Genomic DNA, 27,753 nt, shown 5'->3' on the forward strand with positions numbered 1-27,753 from the left:
ATGGTTCTTGTGTACAAGAGCTTATATGTCATTAAGGGAGGGAAATAATACAGGTAGTTAGTTATGTTCATGGTGCGTCTCGCCTCACCACCACCACCGCTTCCCAAAAAGGCTTACTCATATTCATTATCACCAAAAGCTCGATGATATTAAATCTGAACCATACACGTTTCTCTCCAACTGACAGATAAGACCTTCCCATTACGTGGAGGAGGGAGAGCACAGCAGCAAAACAAAACAACACCTGCGGTGACAATTCAATATCACCAATCCCACTTACAACTCTTTCTCACAGTCGGTCGCTCCAGTGGAAATGGGGCGTCGTTTCCTTCTCCCCATCTCTCGCTGAACAGTCTCTCCAGAACCATGTCGTAGAAGTTGGCTTAAGAAGATCTCTCCGTGAAGTGAGGCGACTGAGCAAGTAAATAAGGTGGTTGTAATAAATCGCGATGTCTGTAGCAAGCGCCGTTGCTTCTGCACCATGTGGTTCTCTAAATCTCGGTGACACCAGACAACTGACGCTGGTGAGGAGGAAGAAGCCGACTCAATGTGTAATGATGCTGGACGTTAATCTCCCCCCGCAAAAGAAGAAGAACCAGAACAAGAAGAGGCAGGCAGCTGCGGAATTCCTTCGCCCGAAGGTCGTCCTCGCCGCGGCCGCGAAAGACGACGTTGGTGGTGGTGCAGACGGAGCCCTCACTACTGCAACCGCAGATACAACCAGGTGGTGGCACCGAGCGCTGCAGACGGCAGCCAGCCTTTACCCAATTTACGTGACGGTGGGAGGGTTAGTGGCATGCATCAACCCATCTGCTTTCTCCTTCTTTGTGGATAGACGACCCGACTCTTACAGGCTCGCTCTCGCCTTCATAATGCTCGCGATGGGCCTCACGATCGAGCTCCGGGATCTCCTCGACGTCCTGTTTCGGCGTCCTCGCTCCGTCAGCTCTTCCCTTTTCCTTATGTTGCTAATCTCTTGCTTCTTTCACTTACGACTTAGATTTGTGTTTTTTTTTGTTCGCAATTCTTTTTGTTGATTGGTGATCTTGACGGGTTGGTGAAAGGAAAGAGGGAAAATCTTGCAGGTGCTCTTTGGGTGCGTTGCGCAGTTCACCGTCATGCCTGCCCTTGGAGCGATTATTAGCAAGTTGGTTGGGCTCCCACCCGATCTTTCGGTGGGCTTGATTCTGCTCTCCTGTTGTCCTGGCGGTACCGCATCCAATGTGGTAAGAGTTTCCATTCCTTTTTAAGTTTTAACTCTCCTTGAATGACCTTGTTGCCGTTCTTCTAATTGCAAATGTGTTTTCTTTAAGATTCACGGTCATGTTCATGCTGTTGTGATTGCACGAATTGCTGCCATTTTCCCTAATTCTCACGCTGCAATCCCTCCCCGTCACAAAAGTTCATCATGATGGTGTCTATTATTTGCTTTTGATAAGTAAGCCGGGCAATCATGGCCCCTCTCCTTTGATAATTAGAGAGAGAAAAAGAATCAAATATATGATATGTCAGGACCCCTCCCAATCTAGAGGTTTATCTGGCAAAACATTGTTGGTATGTAGAGATAAGTTGCTCAAAAGGCACGCATGATGCATATTTGATTAAACCCTTAAAAATTGAACTGAACATTTACAAGTTTTCTTTAAACATGCCATGGTATATGCTGGAGTGATCAAAATTTTGTAGAAGTAAAGCATGAAGCTCACCAGCGTGTGATTTGCAGCTCTTGATCAACACATCATCAATGTTGTGTAAGGATTTTAGTGGCCATAAGACAACCGTTGGGAAGGGCCACCCCAACAGTTGTGTCCTCCCAACGGTTGGTCCATCACAGCATGTACAGTTATAACATAATCACACTAATATTCACTTAATATACAAGATAAGCAAGTTACAGAAAAATACATTGTTCATGTCTGTCTCAAGGGTTGTGATCCTTGGGGTTGAAGGGACAGTTCACCATTAGGCATGATCATTCCAAATACACTGACAGTGGTGATACACCAAAGTGCAGCGATCAATTACAAAGTGAATGTACTTGTGTTACTGATTTTTTGGAGAAAGAAATTCTCACTAAAAGGCTTAGAGGTTGTGATCTAAAGAACAAGCGCGTGGAGATTTACTGCGTAACAATGCACTCCCAAGACCCTGGGTCCGTTAATTTTCGCAAGAAATCGTATCGAAAATCTTACATTGGTATCAGAGTGAGGTGGTTCCTTCACTGTAGCTGTGATAGTGTGCATAGAAATTCAGAAAATTGACCTCGTCAAAACTAACACGGATTTTTTGGGAAAAAGAGGTCAGTCGATTCTAATTTTGATTTCTATCTTTGAGTTAACAAACAGTGAATAGAAATCACTATTTGTGAAAACTTAATTTTTTTTCTTTTCTGTTGCAGTATATATATTATATATATACAGAGAAAGAAAGAAAAAAACTTGGGAAAGGGCTAGATAATACCCGTTTTTGGTTGCCGGAAGCTGCTATAACTGCCCGGCGTACAAACGAACCACAATCGGACCCTGAAACAAAAAGGGGAAAGTGCGGAGAAAGAACCAGAGGTTCTTCTCACTATTTTTAATCCAAGGACAAGAGTTGTCTAGAGGCAGCAGTCGGTGACAATCCGGAACCACTGTTTTTTCCCTTCTTGTTGCCGAAAAACCTCAATACTTCATGAAAGATGAAATTGGCCCGAAAAAACATTCTCTAAAGTGTTGTCTGATGCTTGTAGTGGTTGGACCACATCGTCGGCCGATTAGGGAGACCTCTTTCGGCGTTCCCTCGCCGGATTTCTCTGTTTTAGAGGAGGAAACCCCAAAACGCATTGAGAAAGCAGAACGGCTCAATCAATGTCCACCTAGGCGCCGACCGACTCCCATTGTGGTCGGACGACTGGAACCTCCCCACCGGTGGTGCTTCGCTGGAAAATGCAGCGGCAATGGCAATTGTTATGGAAGGGTTAGGGTTTCTAAGCCCTTATGTTTTTCAAAGAGGGGAAGGGTCGAGCGACCCCCTTTTTGTTAAAACATTTGTTTATTTAATGTTTTTGTTAATGAAGTCCTTCACTTATTAGAGAATTCCATTTACAGGACTCCTTAAAGTTTAAAAGGATTCTATTTCTGAAATTCCATAAGAGGGGTTCAACACATTGGAATTTTGCAGAAACTAAATTACAGTTTAGTGTTTTCAGAACGGTTACTTTCTGTTTTTTGAAATTACAAAAAGAGGCTTTAAAACTTTCTGTCTAACCCAGAAAGTTTCTGATATTTATTGTGAGAGGTTTCAGTTATGTTTTTCTTTCATAAGAAGGCTTTTGTTTTCTGATATTACAGAAAAGTGTTTTGACCTTTTTTGTTTAACTCAGAAAATTACTAAAGAAGTACCAGAAGTTAATAATCTGTTCAAAAGAAGTCCTTAACTTTTTTTATTTTTCAGAAAAGTTGTTAAGCTTTTCAGAAAACCTCTTAAGAGTGGTTTGCTTATTATAGTCCTGTTGCATGCCTAAAACTAGAATAAAATCATAAGAACTTGAAATTTAATATTAGTTTAAAATTTTATTAATCCTAATATTTTTTTAAGATTAGGAAAATGACAAACAAGATAAGCATGGTTGAATTGTCCAAAATTGAATAAAACAAATTTTGAGATGTGGGGGAGATAAATGGAATACCTACTGACACATGACAAAACCTTGCATGTATTAAATAAAATAAAACCTTTTGTGACCTAAACATCTACTGAAGATGAAAAGAAGGTTTATAATAAATTCATTGAAGTTGACCAACTCACTCAAACTACTCTCCTCAGATTCATGCAAGATGATCTTATATAAGTATTTGAGAATTTTGACACCACTAAGAAGATGATGGAGGCAGTAAAGGAGAAGTATGATATGACCTCTGAAACTCATCGAATTTTTCCTGAAACAATACAATTCGTGCAAGATGAAGGAGTCCGACAATGTTGTCAATCATGTAAATCATATGTTGGTGATAGCCAAGGACCTGGCCATAACTGAGAATGAAATCCCTGAACGTATGCAAATTTTCACCATACTGAACAGTCTCCCTCTATCATGAAAAATGATATCAATAGCCATGAGATTAAATAAGAAGATTTTCATCAATAGCCATGAGATTAAATAAGAAGATTTTCACCTTAACATAACTTCCCCTACAACTGGCTCTTGAGTAAGAGCACATGAATAAAGATAAGAAGGGAGAAGTCATGAATGCACAAGTGTCATTTTCTGCACCCTTTTGTGGGCTTAAACCTAAGGGCTCATTCTTTAAGAAATTCAAGAACTTCAAGGGGTGTCATGTGTAGAATAAGAATCAAAAGACTACAACAAAGGGTTTATGTTTTTCCTGTAAAAAACAAACCTGGGCGTTTTAAGAAAGATTGCCCTAACAAATCTAAGAAGAAAAACCCTGGAAAGCAGGTAGCTGAAAAGCGAGAAATAATTTATCAGAATTGAAACATATAGGCTTCAATTAAGAGAGACCAGTTTGTTATCGACAAATGTACTTTATGTACTTTTTATGAGAAAAAATGTTTTATCTGTAGCAGACTTTGTCAAGAAGAGCTTTAAAGTTTGTTTATGTGGCGAGAAGGTCACAATTGGGAAACGTGGAAAAGTGAAGCTCTGGGGTCACTATGGTATAGACTATGGTCTCATTCGTATTAATGTAATTCCTTCAAAAATTAATGCAATGATTATTTTTGGTTATACTGATTATGCAAGTGGATGCATATTTATGACATTTAAGGTTAGGGCATGTGAATATAAATAAAATAAAAAAAAATAGTTAGCACGAGGTTACTATCTTCAACAACAACAACTACGCCTTCATCCCAAAACAACTGGGGTCGGCGATATGAACCAAAAAAGAAAATCATTCTGGGTCTTCCACATGAATCCTTCTCCTCCAATCATTTCTATCCAATGCCATGTCCTCGGTGAGGTTCAAAGCATTCATGTCCTTTCCTATCATCTCCATCCAAGTCTTCCTAGGCCTACCCCGACCTCTTTTAACTAATATATTTTCCCATTTCTCCATCCTTCTAACTGGAGCATCATTAGGCCTTCGCCGAATATGTCAAAACCACCGTAAACGATTCTCTCTCATCTTATTTTCAATGGGTGCAACGCCTACCTTCTTACGTATCTCCTCGTTCTGAATCTTATCTTTTATTGTATTTTCACACATCCATCTAAGCATACGCATCTCAGCTACACTCATTTTTTGAATATGATGTCTCTTGGCAGCCCAACATTTCGTACCATATAGTAAAGCGGGCCTAATAGTCGTCCTATAAAACTTTCCCTTCAACCGCAATGGCATTCTACGATCGCACAACACTCCAGTTGCACTTTTCCATTTCATCCACCCAACCTTTATCCTATGATTTACATCTCCATCAATTTCTCCATCCTTCTGAATGATAGATCCCAAATATTTGAAACAGTCATCCACTGGTATTTCTTGCTCACCAAGCTTCACTACACTCCCATCACTACTTTGTTGCTTACTAAACCGACATTCCATATATTCTGTCTTACTCTTACTCAACTTAAAACCTCTTGCTTCCAAAGTTTGTCTCCATAATTCTAACTTAGCATTAACCCCAGCTCTAGACTCATCAATCAAAACAATATCATCAGCAAACAACATACATCACGGCACATTTTCTTGAATTGATCTCGTAAGCTCATCCATCACTATAGCAAATAGGAAAGGGCTTAAAGCAGATCCTTGATGTAACCCAACCGTTTTAGGAAAATTGGTTGTCACCCCTCCACAAGTGCAGACATTGGTTACTACTCCTTCATACATATCCTTAATTATATTAATGTACTTGAGAGAAACAACTTTCTTCATCATTGTCCACCAGAGAACGTCCCTAGGTACTCTATCGTATGCCTTCTCCAAATCAATAAAAACTATATGCAAATCTTTGTTCCTCTCTCTATTTCTCTCAATAAGTTGTCTAAGAAGATGTATAGCTTTCATAGTTGATCTTCCAAGCATAAAACCAAATTGATTCTCCGATATCATGACAGCCTTCCTCAACCTAGAATCAATTACCCTCTCCCAAAGTTTCATAGTATGACTCATGAGTTTTATACCACGATAGTTGTGCAATCTTGTATATCACCCTTATTCTTATATAGAGGCACCAAAGTACTCTTCCTCCACTCATTAGACATCTTATTTGTCCGCCAAATCTTGTTAAAAAGATTTGTCAATCATTCTAAACCTTTCTCTCCCAAGCATTTTCAAGCCTTGATAGGTATACCATCTGGGCCAACTGCCCTTCTTGATTTCATTTTCTTCAAAACCTCTGCAATTTCTTTCTTTTGAATCTTGCACATGAAGTCACGATTCATCTCATGAAAAGGAATGGAGAAGTCTCCAAGATCCTGAGCATGACTTCCATTAAATAGCTTATCAAAATAATCTTTTCATCTCTCCTTAATCTCCTCATCTTTGACTAAAACCCTTTGTGTTTCATCTTTGATACATCTAATCATACCCAAATCCCTCGATTTCCTATCTCTCATCTTTGCAAGCCTATAAATATCCTTCTCGCCCTCTTTGGTATCCAACTTGTCATAAACCTCCTTATATACCTTATCCCTCGTGTTTCAAACTACTTTTTTTAGCTTCCTTCTTTGCTATCATATACTTCTCCAAATTCTCATTATCACGACTCTTACTTAGATTTCTATAACACTCTCTTTTAACCTTAATAGCTAATTTGACATCCTCGTTCCAGCATGATGTATCCTTACCTAGCGGTGCACCGCCTTTAGACTCACCCAATACCTCCTTAGCCACCTTTCTCATGCCACCCGTTATCTTATTCCACATTGAGTCTGAATCCTCCTCGAGACACCAATCAGCTTCCTTAACTACCTTCTCTACAAACATTTTTGTTTAGCTCCTTTCAGTGCCCACCACTTAATTCTAGGATCTATCCTATGTTTATCCCTTTTGCGGCATTGTCTAATTCTAAGATCTAAAATTAAGACTCTATGTTGTGTAGCTACACTTTCTCCCGGTATAACCTTACAATCGATGCAACAACCCCTATCTCTCTTTCTAATTAGGAAAAAATCTATCCGACTCGTATTAAGCCCACTTTTAAATGTTATTAGGTGAGACTCACTCTTCCTAAACCAAGTGTTTGATAAGATCATATCATAGGACAAACCAAAATCTAAAATCCTTTATCCACTTTCGTTTCTTTCTCCTATACCATAGCCTCCATGGATACTCTCAAATCCATCCCTACTAATGCCTACATGTCCATTAAGGTCACCGTCGATGAATGAGGTTACTATCTTTACTTAAAAATATAAATTTTGAAAAATGTGAACTATGCATATCTAAAAAAATGACTAGAAAACCTTGTTCTAAGGGTAGCAAAACATATGAACTGCTAGTTTTGGTAAATACTGATATATGTGGACCCTTAATAGTAGAAACACATGAAAGAAATTATATTTTATCACATTTATAGATGACTATTCTAGATGTAGTTATATCTACCTAATTTCTAAAAAAATTGAAGCTCTAGAAAGGTTTAAGGCATATAAACATGAAGTTGAAGGGTTATTAGGAAAAAAAATTCAAATAATTAGATATGATAGAGGTGGTGAATATAAGTCTGATGAGTTTAAATCTTACTGCAAAAATAATAATATAACCACTCTTACAATTATGCCTTATACACCACAATAGAATGATATAGCTGAGAGAAGGAATAAAACTATAATGGATATGACCAAATTCATGTTGGCACATGCAAACCTTCTCAAAAAATTTTGGGGAGAAGTCATAAGTATTGTCATGTACATTCTTAATATGGTTCCTTCTAAAGCTATAGTACCGACACCTCATGACTTGTGGACTGGCAGAAAGCCAGATTTAAGTCATCTGCGAAAGTCGGGGGTCGTCTGTTCATGTGTTGATTCCTAGTAAGATGAGGGACAAGTTAGACAACAAGACTATCAAGTGCATTTTTGTGTAGTACCCAAAGGGATCAAAAGGTTATAGATTATATAATCTTGAAAATTGATATATAGAAAGCAGAGAAGTAGAATTCCTTAAAGGTAAATAAGGTGACTTTGATCCTGAGGATGATGGTGTCTCTCTTGATATCATAAATGATTCTGGGATACCTAATCAAGAGTTTGAGCATATTGAACCAATTATGAATGACCAAAAGTCTTCACAACCTAAAACTAGGCAGAAAAGGTTGAGAACTCCTTCCTCGTATCTTAGTGATTACTACCTTTTTTTTTAGCGAAAAACTATGTTACTTCATGGATTTGGATAAACACTTAATAACCTAATTTTTAATGATGCAATTGCTTCTAATGAATATGAGTATTGGATAAAAGCAATGAAAGATGATTTGGATTCCAAAGAAAAGAATGGAGTTTGAGAACTGGCTATTTTGCTTGAGGATTGTAAGGCAATTGGTAGTAAATGAATTTTCAAAAGAGAACTTAAGACTGATGAAACTATTGATAAGTTCAATGCAAGATTAGTTGTGAAAGGCTATTATCAACGTGAGGTATAGATTATGAAGAAACTTATTCTCCTGTGGCAAAGTTGGTCTCTATTCGCATTATTTTGGCATTGATGGTTTATTTCGATTTTGACCTATATCAATTGGATGCGACAACAACTTTCTTAAATAGTGAATTAAAAGAAACCATATTTATGCAATAATCAAAAGACTTTGAAATTAAAGGTCAAAAAGATAAAGTATATAAGTTGAATAAATCCTTATATGGGCTTAAGTAATCACCTAAGTAGTGATACTTCACTTTTCATAAAGTCATAATCAAGTTGGGTTACGAGGTAAATAATTTGGACCACTGTGTATATGCCAAGAGAAGTAAGAGTAATTTTATTATTTCGTCCATTTACGTTGATGACATATTAATCATAAGAAGTGATATAGACATGATAAATGAGACTAAGTCTTGGTTGAGTTTTTTATTTGAAATGAAGGGTACGGGTGAAACCTCATATGTCCTTGGAATAAAAATCCAAAGAAATAAAAAATCGAGGTTGTTATGTCTAAGTCAAGAGAAATATCTTGATCATATTCTAAAGAGATTTAGAATGAAAAATAATAAGGCAAAAGGTACTCTAATAATTAAAGGCTTAAAACTAAACAAAAATGATTGTCCAAAAGATGGACAAGAAAAACTAGATGTTCTCTATGCTCATGCAATTGGAAGCCTGATGTATGTTATGCTTTGCATTAGACGTGGTCTAAGTTTTACTGTGAGTCTAGTAAGCAGGTACCAGAACCATCCTGGGCTTCCTCATTGAGAAGCAGTGTAATCTTTCAGTATCTAAGAGGAACTAACATACTCAAGCTATGCTATCAAGCTGGTAGGCTAAGGTTTGTGGGTTATTCATATACAAATTTTGCTGATGATAGAGATGACGCAAAATTCATGTCTGATTATGTTTTTATGTTAGGAGGTGGGGCAGTTGCATGGTCATGTAAAAAGCAAGGGTGTGTGACACAATATACTCACGAAGTTGAATATATAGCTTGTAACATAGCGGCCACCTTTGGTGTCTGGATAAATCACTTTTTAAATTATTTGAATTTGGATATTTCAAAAGATTCAGTTCAATTATATTGTGCTATACAATTGATTCATACAGGAGTTGATAGTTGTAAGAGTAAGCACATAGAAGTTAAATATTTGTGCATGATATGCTTATGAAAAATGAAATAACAATTGATTATGTTGTTTCTGGTGACATGTTGCAGATCCATCAACCAAGGCAGTCACTGAAAAGTTTATATTAGATATGTGAGTCAGATGGGACTCAGGTATGTGGTTAAGTATGTAAGTATACATATAACTATGTAAATAATGTACTCAAAGTTGTATGCCAATACATAGTTTATGTTATGAACCAATTTGGTAAAACTGGTTGTCCCTTATGTCCCTTATGTCCAAGTGGGAGATGTAAGGATTTTAGTGGCCATAATTCAACCGTTGGGAGGAGCCAGCCCAATGGTTGTGTCCTTCCAATGGTTGGTCCATCACAACATGTACAGTTATAACATAATTGCACTAATATTCACTTAATATACAAGATAAGCAAGTTATAGAAAAATACATTGTTCATGTTTGTCTCAAGGGTTGTGACCCTTGGGGTTGAAGGGACAGTTCACCATTACGCATAACCATTCCAACCCCCTTTTAGGGACTACAAGTAGAGGGCCGTATGAGGCCAATAGAAGAAAAGAATACACTTGAGAGAGTTGATACACTGTCAGTGGTGATACACCAAAGTGCAGTGATCAATTACAAAGTGATTCTACTTGTGTTACCGATTTTCTGGAGAAAGAAAATCTCACTGAAAGGCTTAGAGGTTGTGATCTAAAGAACAAGCCTGTGAAGATTTACTGTGTAACAACGCACGCCCAAGACCCCGGGTCCGTCCATTTCCGCAAGAATTCGTATTGAAAATCTTACATGTTTATCTTGTCTCAAGTTCAAACTAGAAAGTGTGGTAAAGAAGCTCGTAATTGTTAAAATATGTGTACTCGTACACATATATGTATGTTGAAATATAATCCTTAAATGTACATATATATATTTATATATATATAAAGATACGTATACATATATATATGTATACGTATCTCTATTTATATATATAAATATATATATTTTCTCTTCCTAAAATACCCTCAAGGGTATTCTTGTAATTTGTCATTTTACGCATATTCCAATTGGAATATGCATTGTAATATTTTTCCTTTTTTTGTTTTTTTATTTTTCATTTTCGTACCATATTGGGGGCCTCCCAATAGAGACGTTGGGAGCCCCCAACGGTCACAAATGTGACCGTTGGGGGCTCTCCAACGTCTCCTTTGGGAGCCCCCAAGGTGGTCCTTTTGAGGTGTATAAATAGGGGCTCTCCCCTTTGTATTTATCACTTCTTGAGGGAGCTCTTGCTCCATTGTAATGGGGTTTTCACCCCTTCTCTTTCTTTCTTCAATAATATTCAACGTATGACTTTAAGTCATTTTCCCTTTTTGTGGGTTTATGTGTTAGCATATTATGTGCTTGTGTTGTTCCCTTTAATGGGTATATTCACACTTCATGTGCATGTGTATGGGTTCATTGTTGAACCTAATGTATTCCAAGTCATTTTCTAACATGGTATCAGAGCAAGGTCACGATGGGGTTGTCTTTTGGTGCAACGGAATGTGTGTTGCTCAAGAAATGGTGAAGTATTCATTGTCCTTCTCTTTTTTCTTAAGTTTTCGGTATGTATCTCTTTTCTTAACATACTATGCATAAACTATCTTTCTTGCATATACTATGTACATGTAGTGTTTATGATAGTGGAATCATTTCTTTTCACATTTCGCGTGTTCGTATATTTTAAAAAAAAAAATATCTCTTTTTAAATTTGGTAAACTTGTTTGTTATTCAAATATATAATTCTTGTTTATATGTTTATCGATTATTCATCACATATAATAGTAATTTATATTTTTCAAAATTGTCTTCAATTATGTGGGATTTATGATTTTTACATAAGTATTTCATGATTGACCTATAAATTAACTTTTAAAAATTATATATGATTTCTTAAAAACTCTTGACTCTCATATAAAGCCTAATTTGTTTTGAGCTCCTCTCTTGTTTATGGATTTTAGTGCATTTTTTGTGAAAAAATTAATATAATTCTTGTATAAGAATCTTTCACATCTAAATCTTTGTTGTTTACTTTTTTATGAATCCTAAGTAGTTCTTGTTAATGATAAATGAGAACTCCTAAAGGTCTTTCAATGTTTTTGGTTTATTTAAAGGATTTTGAAAAAAATATTTTTGTGATAAATAGGTTGTATGAACCACTGTGTTCATTAGGAAAGATCTTTTAAAAGAACTTCTCACACTATATAGAATGCATAGTGTATCTATTACATCTTTTGGTATAAAAAAAAACTTCATTAATTTTAATGATGCAACTTTATAAACTTGTTGGTTTGTATTTTTCACATAAGGGTTCAAAACCTCTTGATTATATCTCTAAAGATGTCTACGTTGGCCGTAATATTATCTTCTTTGTCTTAAATTGCATTTGTCAAGCATATAATTGCATAATTAAAGTTTGAGAGTCTCAAGCATTGCTCTTTTTATAAAGTGCATGCTTGCTCAATTTTGTGTATTTGTTGTATTTTGTGCACATTTGTTTCTCAAATATTTGCGCTTGTATGCATTCCCTCTTTTCTATGAAATACATGCCTTAGTACATGTTTGTTTACACCTTGGTGTGTATTTGTTCAAGTATTGTATGAGTGCCTTCGTGCACATCTTTTTGTAAAACTTTTTGTGCTTACATATGTATTGTCTCTTCGTAGACATTTTTACATTGTGGAGATTTTGTGCACATTTCTTTTGGTGAAAGTGTAATGAATTTAGATATTGATTCTTTTATCGAATCATTATAAATCATTGTAAGTGCTTATGGCACTTTATACGTTTCCGCATATCACAATCAAAGAATATTAAAACTTGTTGCATGGGATTTAATCCCAACTCTATAAATTTTCAAGTTTTTTTTTATCTTTTCCTTGGATATTGTGTTAAAGCTCTCTTTGCAAACCATTACGGTTCTTGTGATTTCTTTATTAAAAGCTTGATTATTTTCTCTTGATTATCCCAAGATGATTTCTTTATGTCATTATGTTTGTTGAAAAGGTATTTTTGCCTTTTATGACACTTATTTTATCCATCACAAGTTGTTATATGATGCATCAATCCTTTTATGGCCTTATTGTTATATTAGAGATAGTTGTTGAGGTGAGTTATGGGCACCTCGTGTTATGTCATTTTAGATTGTCCACTTGCCATATTAAAGATGGTTGTTGAGGTGAGTTATGGGCACCTTGGGACTCTAAAATGATTTGTTATATGATCTCTAATTATGAGTGTGAGACTCGTTTTTTCTCTTTTGGCCATTGATCTTATGAATGCTCTTATTTATATGTAAATGTGATGGATATATGGTGTTTGAAACCTTAAATGTTTTAAGGTATATTAAAATCAAGGTTTTGGGGATTATTGCCCAACCTTTTATTGTTTATGAATCCTATGAGTGCAATTGCATATTTATGTTTTGTGCTTTTGTGCACAAGTGTTCTTGGTGTGTGTATATTCACACATTTATTCCAAAATGTTATTGTTATGGGTATTCTTTTTTAATAATATTGTTTCAAGGTTGTGTTTATATGTTTATCATTACAAGTTTTATTGCCTCAAAGGTCTTCTCCTTTTATAACTCTTATCTAAGTGTCATCATATGTAGACAAGAATTTTATTACACCTTTGTGTGTTGATAGCCCTTTGTTGGCTTGGTCTAGTAGCTGAACACACTTGTCTTGAGTGTTATTATATGTAGACAAGGCACGTTGATTCACACCATGGTGTGTGTTTTTAGCCTATGTTGGCATTTGTGTCCTTGTTCTAGTCGCTGAGATGTATGCCCATGGTTGGATTCTTTCACTCATTTCAAGTGCCATTTTATGTAGACAAGAGATGTATTGTGTTTTAGCCCATGGTTGGCTTGATACTCTTGTTCTAGTAGCTGAACATACTTGGTCTTGAGTGTATTTTTACGTAGACAAGAGATGCTTTTGGTCCATGTTGGCGTGTATTCTCTTGTTCTTGTCATTGATGCACTCTTTTCAAGTATTATTACATGTAGACAAGAGGTTCTTTTGCACACCTTTGTGTGTGTCTTTGGCCTTTAATGACATTATATTTATTCTTGATCTAGTAGCCTATACACTTGATTTATGGGTTTTTGAAGGACTAATGAGGTAGTTGCTTGTAAGGGATGAACTATTGTTGAAATTTATGAAATTTCATTCATATGTTGCTTTCTTTTAGATACAAGTGAATCATATCTTTGATATGCATTTAATCTATATATTAAGTGTTTATGGTTTTTCTTGCCACTTTTTAATATGCAAAATGAGTTTTTTGTCATTTGAGTGAGTTTTTCCTAAATGCATAAGGTTCTCTACTCAAATAACACTCATTATTTTGCCTCTTAAATGGATTTAAAAAACTTTTGAACTCTTGTGTTCATTTTGACTAAAGTTTGTTTGGAGCATGTTCATTAGTGATTCCTTTAAGTGTTAATTCATTTCATGCTTGTATATGCATATGCTCATTTTGGCCTTTTTTGTCCTCATTCAATAAAGCATATGTAACTTATGCCTCTTCGTAGGCTTATTGTGGTGTCCCTTAGTGAACCATTTTGTTATTCTCCATTATGGGGTTGTGTGTATCCAATGTTGGACCTTATGAATGCATTATGCATTTCATTTCTGCATATTTTGTTTCCGCTTACTCTTTAACATAATATATGATTTTGAAACTTTGGTTTTTTAAATTTTTTTTCATGCTAAACTAATTATCCTATTATGTGCTTCAAATTTCTATGCATAAGTTATAACTTTGCACCATTGTTTTGCGGGTGAGTCATCCGATATGGTTTCGATTAATCTTGTTAGGAATATTTCATTTGAGTAAAGTGCAAAGATATTCTTTACTTGTTCTTTGTTGTTATTCCACAGGATCTTGGAGATAGGATAAAAGGAAGTACCCCGGATGGATCAGGAAATGTGTTCACCATTAGAAAGCAATTGAAGGAAGGCATTTACCAGTTTCAATAGCATCATTACCGAAGCCTCTTGGAGTCTTGCGCCTTTTTCAACCTTTTCGTTTTCCCGCAAAGTTTGAGGGGCGGTGTTAAAATATGTGTACTCGTACACATATATGTATGTTGAAATATAATCCTTAAATGTACATATATATATTTATATATATATATAAAGATACATATACATATATATATATGTATACGTATCTCTATTTATATATATATATATATATAAATATATATATTTTCTCTTCCTAAAATACCCTCAAGGGTATTCTTGTAATTTGTCATTTTACGCATATTCCAATTGGAATATGCATTGTAATATTTTTCCTTTTTTTGTTTTTTTATTTTTCATTTTTGTACCATATTGGGGGCCTCCCAATAAAGACGTTTGTGATCGTTGGGGGCTCTCCAACGTCTCCTTTGGGAGCCCCCAAGGTGGTCCTTTTGAGGTGTATAAATAGGGGCTCTCCCCTTTGTATTTATCACTTCTTGAGGGAGCTCTTGCTCCATTGTAATGGGGTTTTCACCCCTTCTCTTTCTTTCTTCAATAATATTCAACTTATGACTTTAAGTCATTTTTCCCTTTTGTGGGTTTATGTGTTAGCACATTATGTGCTTGTGTTGTTCCCTTTAATGGGTATATTCGCACTTCATGTGCATGTGTATGGGTTCATTGTTGAACCTAATGTATTCCAAGTCATTTTCTAACAGTAATAACCAGAATCCTGCGAATACTCTAAGACACATTTTCCAACCTTGTGGATTGAATTGGGGCCATCTTATACAATGATTTTCCTTTGTGTGGTTGGTGAAATGACATATTCCTTTGTTTATTAGGATTTGATGATCAATCAACAGAATGCATTAGACCGAGAGCAAGAGACACACCCTCCTTAATTATGAATTCTTGTATGTGCTCTTCCTGCTTGAAAATTGCCTTTGCATGCACGTCCTTGTGAAATAGAGGTTTCTATACCCATATCTATCACATCATGTGAATCTTGCTATTCTTATGTTTTGTTTAAACCTCCAAAGAGGTGTAAACGCTTCATGTTACAATAACTCTGCATGGTCTTAAAAAAGATAGTAACTGTGACCACACGCTAGAGCAACCACTCAAACATGTTAGTCTGTTACCATATATCTTATGGTTTGCTTTCTCTTTCTAGAATCTTCTCACTAACACAGCCAGTGAATCAATTGCGATCTTCATTTTATTCTGATGTTCCATCATGCACATGGAGTTCTTCCTTGGATCTTGAAATTCCACCTTCAAGTGTTCACCATAGAGATTGAAATTTGGGAATACATTTGTAATAATCAGGCCCATATGTCCATAATAGTGCAGTCATCAGGTATACTAGTCCATACCGCTCAAGCAAGTGCATAGGTAATGTATATGTCTAACTCTAACTTAATCTGTTCTCATCTTTGTCATATATTTTGAAATTCCAACTAGCCATAGTAGAAGTGAGTATATTATTCTTGCTTTTTATAGAATCTGCTCCACAAGCGGTAGATTAGGTCTGTGTAGGCGGCCTAGAAGACATGACTTCCAATAAATGCTGTTCTAGGTCAAGAAATCAGTATTTCTGAGTTTTTTAAAACAAAATTGTTGAAGATAAGGGAATGGTTTAGTGAATGCTAACAACCACTAATAAGAGAAGGAAGAGGGACTGGAGATTTTTTTGCGTGGAAGGACAGGGGATGTCCCCAAGATAGGTGGTGGATCCAATAATCAAATCTGATGTTAGGTCCTTGGTTTGATTTGTAATTACATATGCGAACTTTCTGTTGACTGAAACAAGGTTTGTAGGAGTTAAGGTTGAAACCATTTGGTCGTACATGATAATAAACAATGACCAGCAAAAATGCAAGCTTTGTATACCATGTGTTATATGGATACCCATTATAGTTTGTCACCCTAGTGTTGGCCAGCACCTGTCAATGTCAAAGGCAGTTTTCATCCTGTGTTTCAAGATGATAGACAGTTCTGCATTGATGGAGTAATGTTATAGTTTGTCACTTGCATACATTGTTTGAGACCTGTTCACTTTATATACGATTCTGTTGTAAATAAATTATCTTATTATCGTGATATTAAAATTACCTAATAAGGGAGCCGTTCTTCTGTTTGTAAGTCAAGTGCAGTACAATAATTAATGAATGTTACTTGAATTTTTAGCTGCAAGTGTGCATGCCAATGGATTTCAAAGGCAATATAATTTGAACATTTGTGATCATTAGAGAAGGCCTCCAAGGGCAATATCCAATATTCAGTTGTGATATGGTTGTTGAGAGAAAATCAGTCTTGTTAATATAAATTTATATATAATTCATTATTATTTTTAATTTCCCTGAAGTTTTATGAGCTTAATTTTCTAGTCATCCTTGTTGGATAGCCCACACTTTGTACAACGATATTCACATCGTTTCATTGGGAACATGTGTATAATTAATTTAGATTAATACTTGATGCATTGCAGGCTTGTTGTGTAAGAAATTTTTCCTTGTGATCATCTGTTTCTCTAAAGTAGTGTTACAGGTGACATTAATTGCTCAAGGAGATGTGCCATTATCAGTTGTAATGACAGTATGCACTACTCTAGGTGCAGTAATCTGCACTCCTCTACTAACTAAAATTTTGGCTGGTACTTATGTCCCTGTAGATGCAGCTGCACTTTCAGCAAGCACTCTGCAAGTATGTCTGATTGCTTTATAATTATTTATATTTATACTGGCTTGATGAAGTTCTGTACGACAAACAATCAACTGCTACCATGTGCTTTTGGTTGCAGGTAGTTGTTCTTCCTGTTCTTCTTGGTTCGTGCATGCAAAGAGCATTCCCAACTTTAGTAAAAGCAGTAGTACCTTTTGCACCTCTTCTTGCTGTCTTAGCTTCTTCCTTACTTGCAAGCAGGTTTAGATTTGATGCCATTTGTTTGATTGCGCCATCATGGTTTTTTCCTTTGTTTAATTTACAATTTCTAATAAATATACTAATTGATATTATTCTATGCCAGTGTTTTCTCTGAAAATGTCGCCCATTTATTTTCATCAATCGGAGCATCAATGACTACCAGTTTCAGTCAATCTTGGGTACTTGAAGCTATCTTATCTTCAGAACTGGGTCTCCTTCTTTTCTCTGTTCTTTTGTTGCATTTTGGTGGTTTCTTGGTTGGGTAAGTTGCATTAAATTCTCTTGGTAGTTTACAAATTGTATAGTTTCATTTTCATGCATTTTTGCTGAACTGCAGAAAACCATTCAAGTTTCTGGAAGTCTATAAAAGTCTATATTCTTGTTTTTCTTCTGCAATTTATGGTACATACAATTGCCACCTCCGTCTAAAAAGATGTTCCTGGTGGTACAGTGATTGCATTTTTTTTAAAAGGCACAGTGATTGCATGACAGTTATGTTAAATATGTATATGTAAATGAATATATTTCTGTACTGTATTGTACCACTTGTACAGCATACTGTACTGTATTGTACTACTGTACTGTATTGTACTGTATTGTACAGCATACTGTACTGTATTGTACTATTGTACTGTATTGTACTGTATTGTACAGCATACTGTACTGTATTGTACTATTGTACTGTATTGTACCACTCGTACAACATATAAATATCAATGGAAAGGGGAGAAGACATTATTGCCGCCCAACATTTTTTTCTCTCTTCCCTCTTACCTCTCTCTCTATCTCTTGCTACGATAGTAAGGTGACTCCCACATCTGATTTCTCACATGGTATCAGAGCCAAGGGCGTGGTAATCACGATCATCTGGAAGGCCCCTAAGGACCTTGACGTGCGTTTTTGGGCGTTCTCAAGGAAAGTGTTTTTTTTTTCATCTTTTCTCTGTTGTTTCTCCGTTGAATCACTATATTTCGACGTCGTTTCTTGATTTCCTCATATCGTGCATCTTTTCCTTCTTACATATTCTGTTATCCCCAATTTTATCAACCCTAATTTCTGTTTTCCCCAAATTTGGGAACCCTCATTTCTCAAAAGTGCCTCTTTTCTCAAACTTCTTGTGATTTCTTATCTATTTCTTGCAATATAGTTGATAAATCGTACATTCTGCACGATTAACTAAAAAATCGTGATTTCCAAAACTCAAAAATTTATGTCCGTACAACCTACGAATTTCTGTCGTGCTGTTTGATTCATCTTTGATCTTCTTCCTTATGGATTCTAAAATCAACCCCGGATTTCTTTCTCAACTTGTTTCTCACAAATTAACTCATGATAACTACTTACTTTGGAAACGCCAAATTCTGCCGTTTATCCGAAGTCATGGTCTTTCCGGGCATCTGGATGGGGGATCACCCGCCCCACCTATGACTATTACGCAAGAGGTAACTGGTAATGATGGGAAGGTGAGTTGCATTGCTATTCCAAATCCTGCGTATGATGTTTGGTTTCAGAAGGACCAATCTGTGGTTGCCTATTTGACTGCCACGTTATCTGATCGTATATTACAAACTATCTCTGACCATTTTACTGCTGCAGAACTATGGAGACATCTTGCTCACTCTTATTCACAGGTTTCTGAATCACGTGCACTTCAACTGAAATGACAGTTCCAATCTATGCGAAAGGGAACTAAGACCATTACTGAATTTCTAGGGGATATCAAAATTATCATTGATCAGTTGGCCGCTATTGGATATCCTGTTTCTGACAGAGATGTTGTTCAGCAGGTATTGGGAAGCCTTGGGCCCCAATATCGTATGTTTTGCATTGCATTACAGGTTGCCTCTACACTTTCATGCTTTGAGGATTTACAGGCCAAACTCCTACAGTATGAAGTTAGTTTGACTCAAGATCATCTTATTGATGATCCTCATCCTGTCATGTTTACATCTGGGTCTACCTCATTTCGTCCACCTGCTGCTCATATGGGCCGTGGAGGACTCCTTCCTACTCCTACTGCTCCACCTGCCACTAGAGGTACCCGTGTCCCTACTTGCTTCCATTGCAACAAGCGTGGCCATGTGAAAGCAGATTGTTGGCACAACCCACAGAATCGCAACAAGGCAGGGAGGCCAGGACCAAGAGCTGGACAGATGAATGTTAGACAGTTTCAAGGGCAGCCGCAGGGAAATTTTCGAGCACATCAGGGTACTGATCAGGGACAGAGTGCAGGGTTGCCACATGATGTGCAACAAATTCTGATGACTGCATTTAACAACATGAATTTGCGTCAGAATGATGATGGAGTTTGGTATATTGATTCTGGAGCAGCCGCACATGTTACTTCTGATGCAGGTAAACTTTCCAACATGGTTCCTTATATTGGCACTGTCACTATTGTCACGGGAGATGGTTCCCACCACCCTATTTCTCATACTGGAAATGCATCTCTCTCTTTGTCACAATCTACACTACCATTGAAAAATGTCTTACTCACTCCTGCCATTGAGAAAAACATTTTATCTGTTTCTAAATTGGTTGATGAAACAAATTCACCCATGGAATTTACTCCGTCTTCTGTTTGTCTTAAGGACCTTCGAACCAAGAAGATGCTCGCTAAGGGTGAACGACGCGGAAACATGTACGTCTTCGAAGCAGCCCCTGGGACTTTGAAGACGTCATCTACCGTGTCTCCATCTTTTCCTGCTTATTTGAGTCAGTCTTCTTCTGTTATGCAATGTAATAAGCCAGTTTCTTGGCATCGTCGGTTAGGTCATTGTAGTCAAGGGTTTCTTGACAAATTGTCTTCTCAGGGTTTTATTCCCAAAGTCAAATTAGATCATAAGTGTCCTAGTTGTAATGTCTGCAAGAGTCATGTACTTCCCTTTCAAAGTATCAATAAAAGAGCTTCCAAGCCATTTGAAATTATTCACTCTGATGTTTGGGGCCCAGCTCCTGTTTCATCTCTATCTGGCTCTCGTTATTATGTGTTATTTCTTGACTCTTTCACTCGTTACACTTGGATTTACTTTATGAAATCTAAATCTGAAGTGTTCAAACTTTTCAAACAATTCCATGCTCTTGTTCAGAACCTTTTCAATTCAAATATCACTTATTTCCAGTGTGATGGTGGTGGAGAATACATATCTCATGATTTTAGTGAATATTTAAAGGACCATGGCATCACACGTAACTCCTCTTGTCCTTACACTCCACAACAGAATGGAGTAGCAGAACGTAAGCATCGGCATATTGTTGAAACCGCGTTAAGTATGATGCACAATATTGATATTTCTTTCTCTCTTTGGACTGAGGCCTTTCACACTGCAGTGCATATCATTAACAGGTTGCCTATGGAATTATTAGGAGATCAGTCTCCTTATTATTTGCTTCACGGTTCTCACCCTTCTTATGATGATTTGCATGCTTTCGGATGCATTTGTTATGTCCATGTGGATCATTCTTTACGTAACAAGTTTCAGGACAGAGCAGTTCAGTGCAGATTTCTGGGATATGCCGATGGGTATAAAGGATATAGATGTTATGATCCTATTTTGGGTAAGATTAAGGTGTCTAGAAATGTTGTTTTTGATGATGACCATTTCAGCACTTGTGATACTTCTCAGGTATATGAGCAAACTACTTATGATCCATGGCTTTGTGATACTTTGCTATATGACTCTATCAGAGATCCTGTTGTTGATGAACCAATTCAGTTTGAAGCAGACAACTCCATCATCCAGGATGCACCTTCACGGTTTTCAGGTTTGGTTTATGCCCGTCGAGGAGCCCCTTCAACTCCATCTCACGAGGCTCCCCCTCTTCGACGATCCACACGTGAAAGGCATCCTATCCATCGTTGGGTTAGTTACAACAATTTTTCTCTTGACTTTCAGTTGTTTCTAACCAATGTGGCCAAAGAGAAAGAGCCGTTTACTTTCCATCAGGCAGCCCATTCTCGAGCTTGGGTTGAAGCTATGAACGAAGAAATGGCAGCACTTCATGAATGTCATACATGGGATATTGTTCCTCGACCTGTTGATAGAAATGTTGTTGGTTCCAAATGGGTTTACAAGATCAAGCGTAAACCAGATGGTAGCATTGAAAGATATAAAGCTCGCCTTGTTGCACGCGGATTCACACAACAATATGGGCAAGATTATGAGGAAACTTTTAGCCCTGTTGTCAAAATTGGCACCATTCGTGTGATCCTCACTTTGGCACTTCAGCATGGTTGGTCTCTTAGCCAGTTGGATGTCAAGAATGCGTTCCTACATGGGGACTTGAAGGAAGAGGTGTATATGGAGCAACCTCCTGGATATAGTGAACATGATGCGGCTACATGGGTTTGTAAATTGAGAAGGTCTCTTTATGGTTTAAAACAGGCATCTCGGTCTTGGTTTGAGAGTTTCTCCATGGAAATTCAGCAGCATGGCTTTTCTAAGAGTATACTTGATCATTCTTTATTTATGTATAAGAATGATCATGTTACTACTTGGGTTCTTATATATGTTGATGACATCATTATCACTGGGAGTGATGATGCACATATTGCCTTGGTCAAGTCTTTACTCATGGCCAAATTCAAGATGAAGGACTTAGGCCCATTGCGATACTTCTTGGGAGTTGAAGTCGATAGACAAGATGATCGACTCACTCTAAGTCAACACAAGTATACTCTTGACATTCTTCACACCACTGGTATGATTAATTGTAAACCTCTCAGCACCCCATCTGTCTTAAATCATAAGTTTAGTGCAAAAGAAGGCCAATTATATCATGATTCCACTTTATATCGCCGCATTGTTGGTATGTTGCAATATCTTACATTTACAAGACCTGACATTGCTTATGCTGTAAATCAAGCATCTCAGTTTATGCATGCTCCCACTGATTGTCATATGGAATGTATTAAGCGTATTCTCAGATATCTGAAAGGGACTATTGGAGATGGATTGCTCTATCACAAAGATGAAAGCTTCACTACAGGACACCGTTTACTTACATATTGTGATGCAGATTGGGGTGGGGACCCTGATGAGCGTAGGTCGGTTTCAGGATATTATGTTTTTATTGGCCCAAATATTGTCACTTGGAGTAGTAAGAAACAAAAGGCCATTGCTAAATCCAGCACTGAGGCAGAGTACAGGGCAATGGCAGCAGGGACAGCTGATGTCACTTGGGTACGGCATCTTCTTCAAGAGTTGAATGAACCTATCTCTTCCTCTCTGCTTTTATGTGATAATCAAAGTGCCATTAATATTTCTTTTAACCCTATTCATCATTGTCGCACGAAGCACATTGAGATTGATCAGCATTTTGTTAGACAAAAGATTGAAACAGAAGAAATTGAGGCTTCGTATGTCAGATCAGAAGACCAAGTAGCAGACATCTTCACCAAAGGATTGGTTAGTCATCAATTTTGGTTACTTAAGGGCAAGTTGAGCATGATTGAAGATCATCCTCAACTTGAGGGAGGTTGTTAAATATGTATATGTAAATGAATATATTTCTGTACTGTATTGTACCACTTGTACAGCATACTGTACTGTATTGTACTATTGTACTGTATTGTACTGTATTGTACAGCATACTGTACTGTATTGTACTATTGTACTGTATTGTACTGTATTGTACAACATACTATACTGTATTGTACCACTCGTACAACATATAAATATCAATGGAAAGGGGAGAAGACATTATTGCCGCCCAACATTTTTTTCTCTCTTCCCTCTTACCTCTCTCTCTATCTCTTGCTACGATAGTAAGGTGACTCCCACATCTGATTTCTCACAAGTTACAATTTTATGATATCAACAAGTGTTGGATGGAGTTCAAAAGTTTATTTTCTTTATTAGTCAGGCGATCTGGGTAATATCACAGCAGGATCTGAACCCAACTTGTCTATGAGTTTTTTTTTTCTCCAATCCGATCATCTCTTTCAACTGCAAAGTGATGGCAAAGATAAAATAAACAGAGACTATAAAGGAGAGATGGAGTTCCTTTTCTTTTTTCAAGTACAGGAAAAAGTCCTTTCATGTGTTTTGAACTGGTTTATGATGTGTTTTGCAGATTCTATTTAAAATGACACTCCTCTTTAACATGTTAATGGTGGTAGAGGTATATGAGAATAGTGCACTAGCAATGCTTTGTTCCAGAATATGGTTTTGATTATTGTGTGTTTGCTATCTTGTTCATGCATTCTTTGATTAGAGAATAGACACATTCTATTATCACTTCCATTTTTGTTGTAAAGCTAAGGAAAATAAGGAGCCTTCATTTAATGGTCAGTATGCACAAAAAATGCAAACTGAAAGAAAAAAACTTTGTTTAATATCCTCTATGTGATCCATGAGATTTGGGTGTGTTATGTTGCAGGTACATGGCTGCATCTATAGGTGGATTTAGAGAATCACAACGTAGAGCGATTTCAATTGAGGTAATCTGAGAGCCCTTTCTTATGATCTATGTCACAGGAACACTCCAACTTACCCCCGTGTGCTGTCCCCTTATATATTGCTTATCAGCAAAAAATTACACAAGAATGCCATATCCCATGTCTTTTTTGCCATATCTGTGTGATGTAGCTCAAGATATAGCGATGTAAATCTTTTTCAAGAAAAAAAAGTGTAAAGAGGTGCCAAAATGTGAAGAGACAAGGCATGATCTAGCGAAGACTACCAAGTGAAATTTTGTGACTAGAAAGAAAAAGGTAGTTTTTTTATCAATTGTATCATGTAAGAAATGTGAAAATATCCTAGCTAGTCTATTCCATTATTGACTATGCTAACTTTAGCTTAAACATTTGAGGGTGCATTGCTTGTGGCTTTCCTCCCTAACATTGAACGATATGATAATTTTCTCTGGATCGGCTCTTACATCACTTGAGCATGAGCATAGTGACAAGTATCACAGTATTTTTGAAAGATAACATGAAACTATCACACTATTTTGTAACCCACATTTTTAAATGCTTAAAGTGTCATGGAATTTTCAAAATTTTGTAATATTTTTCGGTTAGATGAAATTGTTGTGTTTCTATTGTGATGTTTATATTTTCATCATAGTCACAGATATCAGCGATATTTTGAAAATATCGCAATATTATTGCTGTAAATTCAACACACGATAAGATCGTTAAAATATCGTGTTATTTTGAAAATATCACTAATTTGATAATATCGTGATATTCTCGTGATATTATCAATTAGTTTTACTATTTTTGTTCATTTTTTACATCTAAAATATGTTTTTCTTATTTCTTTTACATTTTTTACTTATTTCATTTATTATTTATGTATTTTTTGTCTAAACATGATATTCTCTTATTTTTGTTATTTTTATATTTTTTAAGCCCTGAGATTTATCACCAAACCTATAATATCGCAAGAAATAGCCTGCTGTATATATATATATATATATATATATATAGAGAGAGAGAGAGAGAGAGAGAGATTAATTACTGTATATTAATGCTTTGTAGGAAAATGTGCAACAGTCCCCATGCTTTCCTTTCAATGATTTTCAAAAGGATGGTTGAATGATATTTTGTTTTGTTCTTGTTATTGGCATTTAGGGAAAATCTTAAATTTATTTATTCTTGCTGAAATTTCCTTGATGGAAGCATGATAAATGAAAGTTTTGGAAATATCCCATGAAATTCACTGCTGATTAATTGTCACTATGATGGTAAGCACATTGACTTTATCTTATTTCTTCAGTTAAAAGAAATTAAAAAAACTTTAAGATCATATTTGTAAATCAAAAAAAGAAAAGAGAAGTCCTCATTTCTGCCCTTAACTATGCTTTTCTGTCATGAGGCCTACTGCAGAACCTGAAATTGATTCACATTGGGCTCAAATTTATGGCTGCCAACTGTAAAAGAACACAACCCAAAAAAGAAATATGAAAATGATCTCATATTGGGTATTCTTCGTAGCATGTACATATGGGAAAATATAGCTGCTTGCTGATAACTTGATGCCTCTTAAGTTATCCAAAGTGATACAGTGGGCAAGGAAACACGTTGGGCTTTGTGCCCAGTTCATCTTAAGAAAATGATGATATCTGGTCCTCTCATCCAAGGATAGCCTATAATTTGAAGCAGTCATGATTCTAACCCATGAGTTAGCAAGAAGCTAATGCTGGAAGTTCTTCATGCTAGATTACTGTTCGTATTCCATCTTTACTTGAACAAGATTTTTATTTGGTTTGATATGCTAATCTTATTATGCTGAACTAAATTTAAGTTGTTAACCGTCACACGTGCTATCTAAATATAATCTTGATCTTAAAATCTATAAACAGTAGTAGTAAGTAAATTTCTTATTCATACATTTTTTGAAGTCCACTAAACTCCATTTAACAAAAAGACAAATTGAGAAAAATTCTGAACCAAATACAAGGCTATAGCAGCAATTACTTAAAATTTTCAAGTGGTTAACCTAAAAATCTTGATGCTTGCTGCTTCATGCAACTTCTATCAAGAAACTGATTTATTTTTGCCTTCTATTTGTTTAATTTTAAATTATTATGTAAATGTCAACATTATTTATTTTTATTTTTATTTTGAATTACTTAATTATGCTGCTAGTGTTATATATGTTACCAATTTGGATGTGTCTTACTATCTTCAGTTAATCAATTGTTTCATGGTTGAATTGACCAATGAGATTTATTATGCAGGTTGGGATGCAGAATTCATCTCTTGGTGTTGTTCTTGCAACCTCCCATTTTGCGTCCAAGTTTGTGGTCTTACCTCCTGCTCTTTCTGCCGTCATTATGAACATCATGGGAAGCAGTTTAGGTCTCATTTGGAGATACATCCATCTAGATGGTGCAACAAAAGGACTTGCTAATGATTCAGATTAGCTTGTCTCTAGTCAAGAATCCTTCCTAAATCTTTGCGGGTTTTTGTTGATTGTGCTAATTATGTTTTTTATTTTGCAATGTTGTTATCCTTCCATTTGGCACATTTTTAGGATTGTCATGGCCGCAGACTGCTCGTTTCCTGTTGGCAGAGCGTTGCATTGGCTAAATTAACTTGCAAAGTAGAATTCCTGATACCCATGCTGGTTGCAGGTTTTTATCATGCAACAATATTGTCATACCTTTAGTATATGTTCTATGGCATCCCCAGTGGCTTGTCATTTCATGTGGACAAAATGCATTAGTATTGTTGGACAAACCCAAAATCAGTGCCCAAATCATAGTCGGAGACCCCGTAAATGGTTTCCCTGGCGAATAATTGTGGTCATCACTTAGATGATTAGGTGGTAAAGGAATCCTGACTTTATGTATGGGTTGGAGTCCAAGAGAGTTTCAGAAGGTGTTTCTTCTTTCTTTATGTGATACTCTTCCGTTACAATCTGTCTGTCTCATGGATAATGAACAGGGACACAGATGCGCGATATGGATTAGAGGTATGAATGTGTGATTTTTTTTTAATGTCTCCCTCATGTTCTTTTTTTTCTGTTTTATAAAATTAAACCCGTGTGTATAAGTCCTTCCACATTTCCTTTCAACTTCGATCTCGGAAGATGACCATCATCTTGGATGATATCATAAAAATCCTCGGTCTTCATTGGCCCTTCAGTGTTGTGTGGCTTTCGAGTTTTGTATTAATTTTTTTTTATATTGGTATGTCCTTTATATTGAAATCCTGTTTAGCGCTGTCTCAGCAATCCAGTGGGCCTCTTTTCTATAGAACAGATGATGTGGAGAAGGATTAGGCCACAAATTGGTCTAGTTTTCTTGCTGGCAACTTAGGTTTTTGTCACCTTGAGTTGGAATGTTGCGAGTTTGATACCCAGGGTGTGCATCCATTGCTGCAAGAAACCAATGTGAAACTACCACCAATGGGGGGGTAGCGGCGAATATTCATTGACTTTTTTTACCTATAACAACAACAACAACAACTTTTTTTACCTATAATCTCCAAAATCTGGCCACGATCAACGCGACACCTCTTGGCCCATAATGGGATGTCTAAACCATAACGGTGGTTTCTTCTCATTATATAAAAAAAAATTTTTTTTTAGATGACCTGCTCTTGTTACCTCTTCTTTTAACCCTTCAAAGTATGAATTG

General features: G+C 36.3%; 1 protein-coding gene across 3 annotated transcripts; it reads left to right on the plus strand.

The window, feature by feature from the left end:
- LOC149848241 (uncharacterized) lies at nt 1–26,759 on the plus strand. Of its 3 annotated transcripts, XR_016427191.1 has the most exons (8): nt 1–941; nt 1,086–1,226; nt 17,287–17,442; nt 17,540–17,661; nt 17,765–17,923; nt 24,043–24,103; nt 24,252–24,376; nt 26,350–26,485. XR_016427191.1 is itself a non-coding variant. In XM_089984641.1 (7 exons), the coding sequence occupies exons 1-7, from the start codon at nt 450–452 to the stop codon at nt 26,533–26,535; spliced, it is 1,317 nt and encodes a 438-aa protein (XP_089840767.1). In that variant the 5' UTR covers nt 10–449; the 3' UTR covers nt 26,536–26,759. The 3 variants fall into 3 exon arrangements, 2 of the variants coding, with proteins under 2 accessions (XP_089840767.1, XP_089840838.1); XM_089984641.1 differs by lacking the exon at nt 24,252–24,376 and having other exon boundaries at nt 10–941; nt 26,350–26,759; XM_089984712.1 differs by lacking the exons at nt 17,287–17,442; nt 24,252–24,376 and having other exon boundaries at nt 10–941; nt 26,350–26,759.
- Nucleotides 26,760–27,753: the final 994 nt, after the last annotated feature.

The sequence above is a fragment of the Nuphar pumila genome, chromosome 1, assembly GCF_984573655.1.
Source record: "Nuphar pumila chromosome 1, dmNupPumi1.hap1.1, whole genome shotgun sequence".
In the NCBI taxonomy this organism is placed as follows: domain Eukaryota; kingdom Viridiplantae; phylum Streptophyta; class Magnoliopsida; order Nymphaeales; family Nymphaeaceae; genus Nuphar; species Nuphar pumila.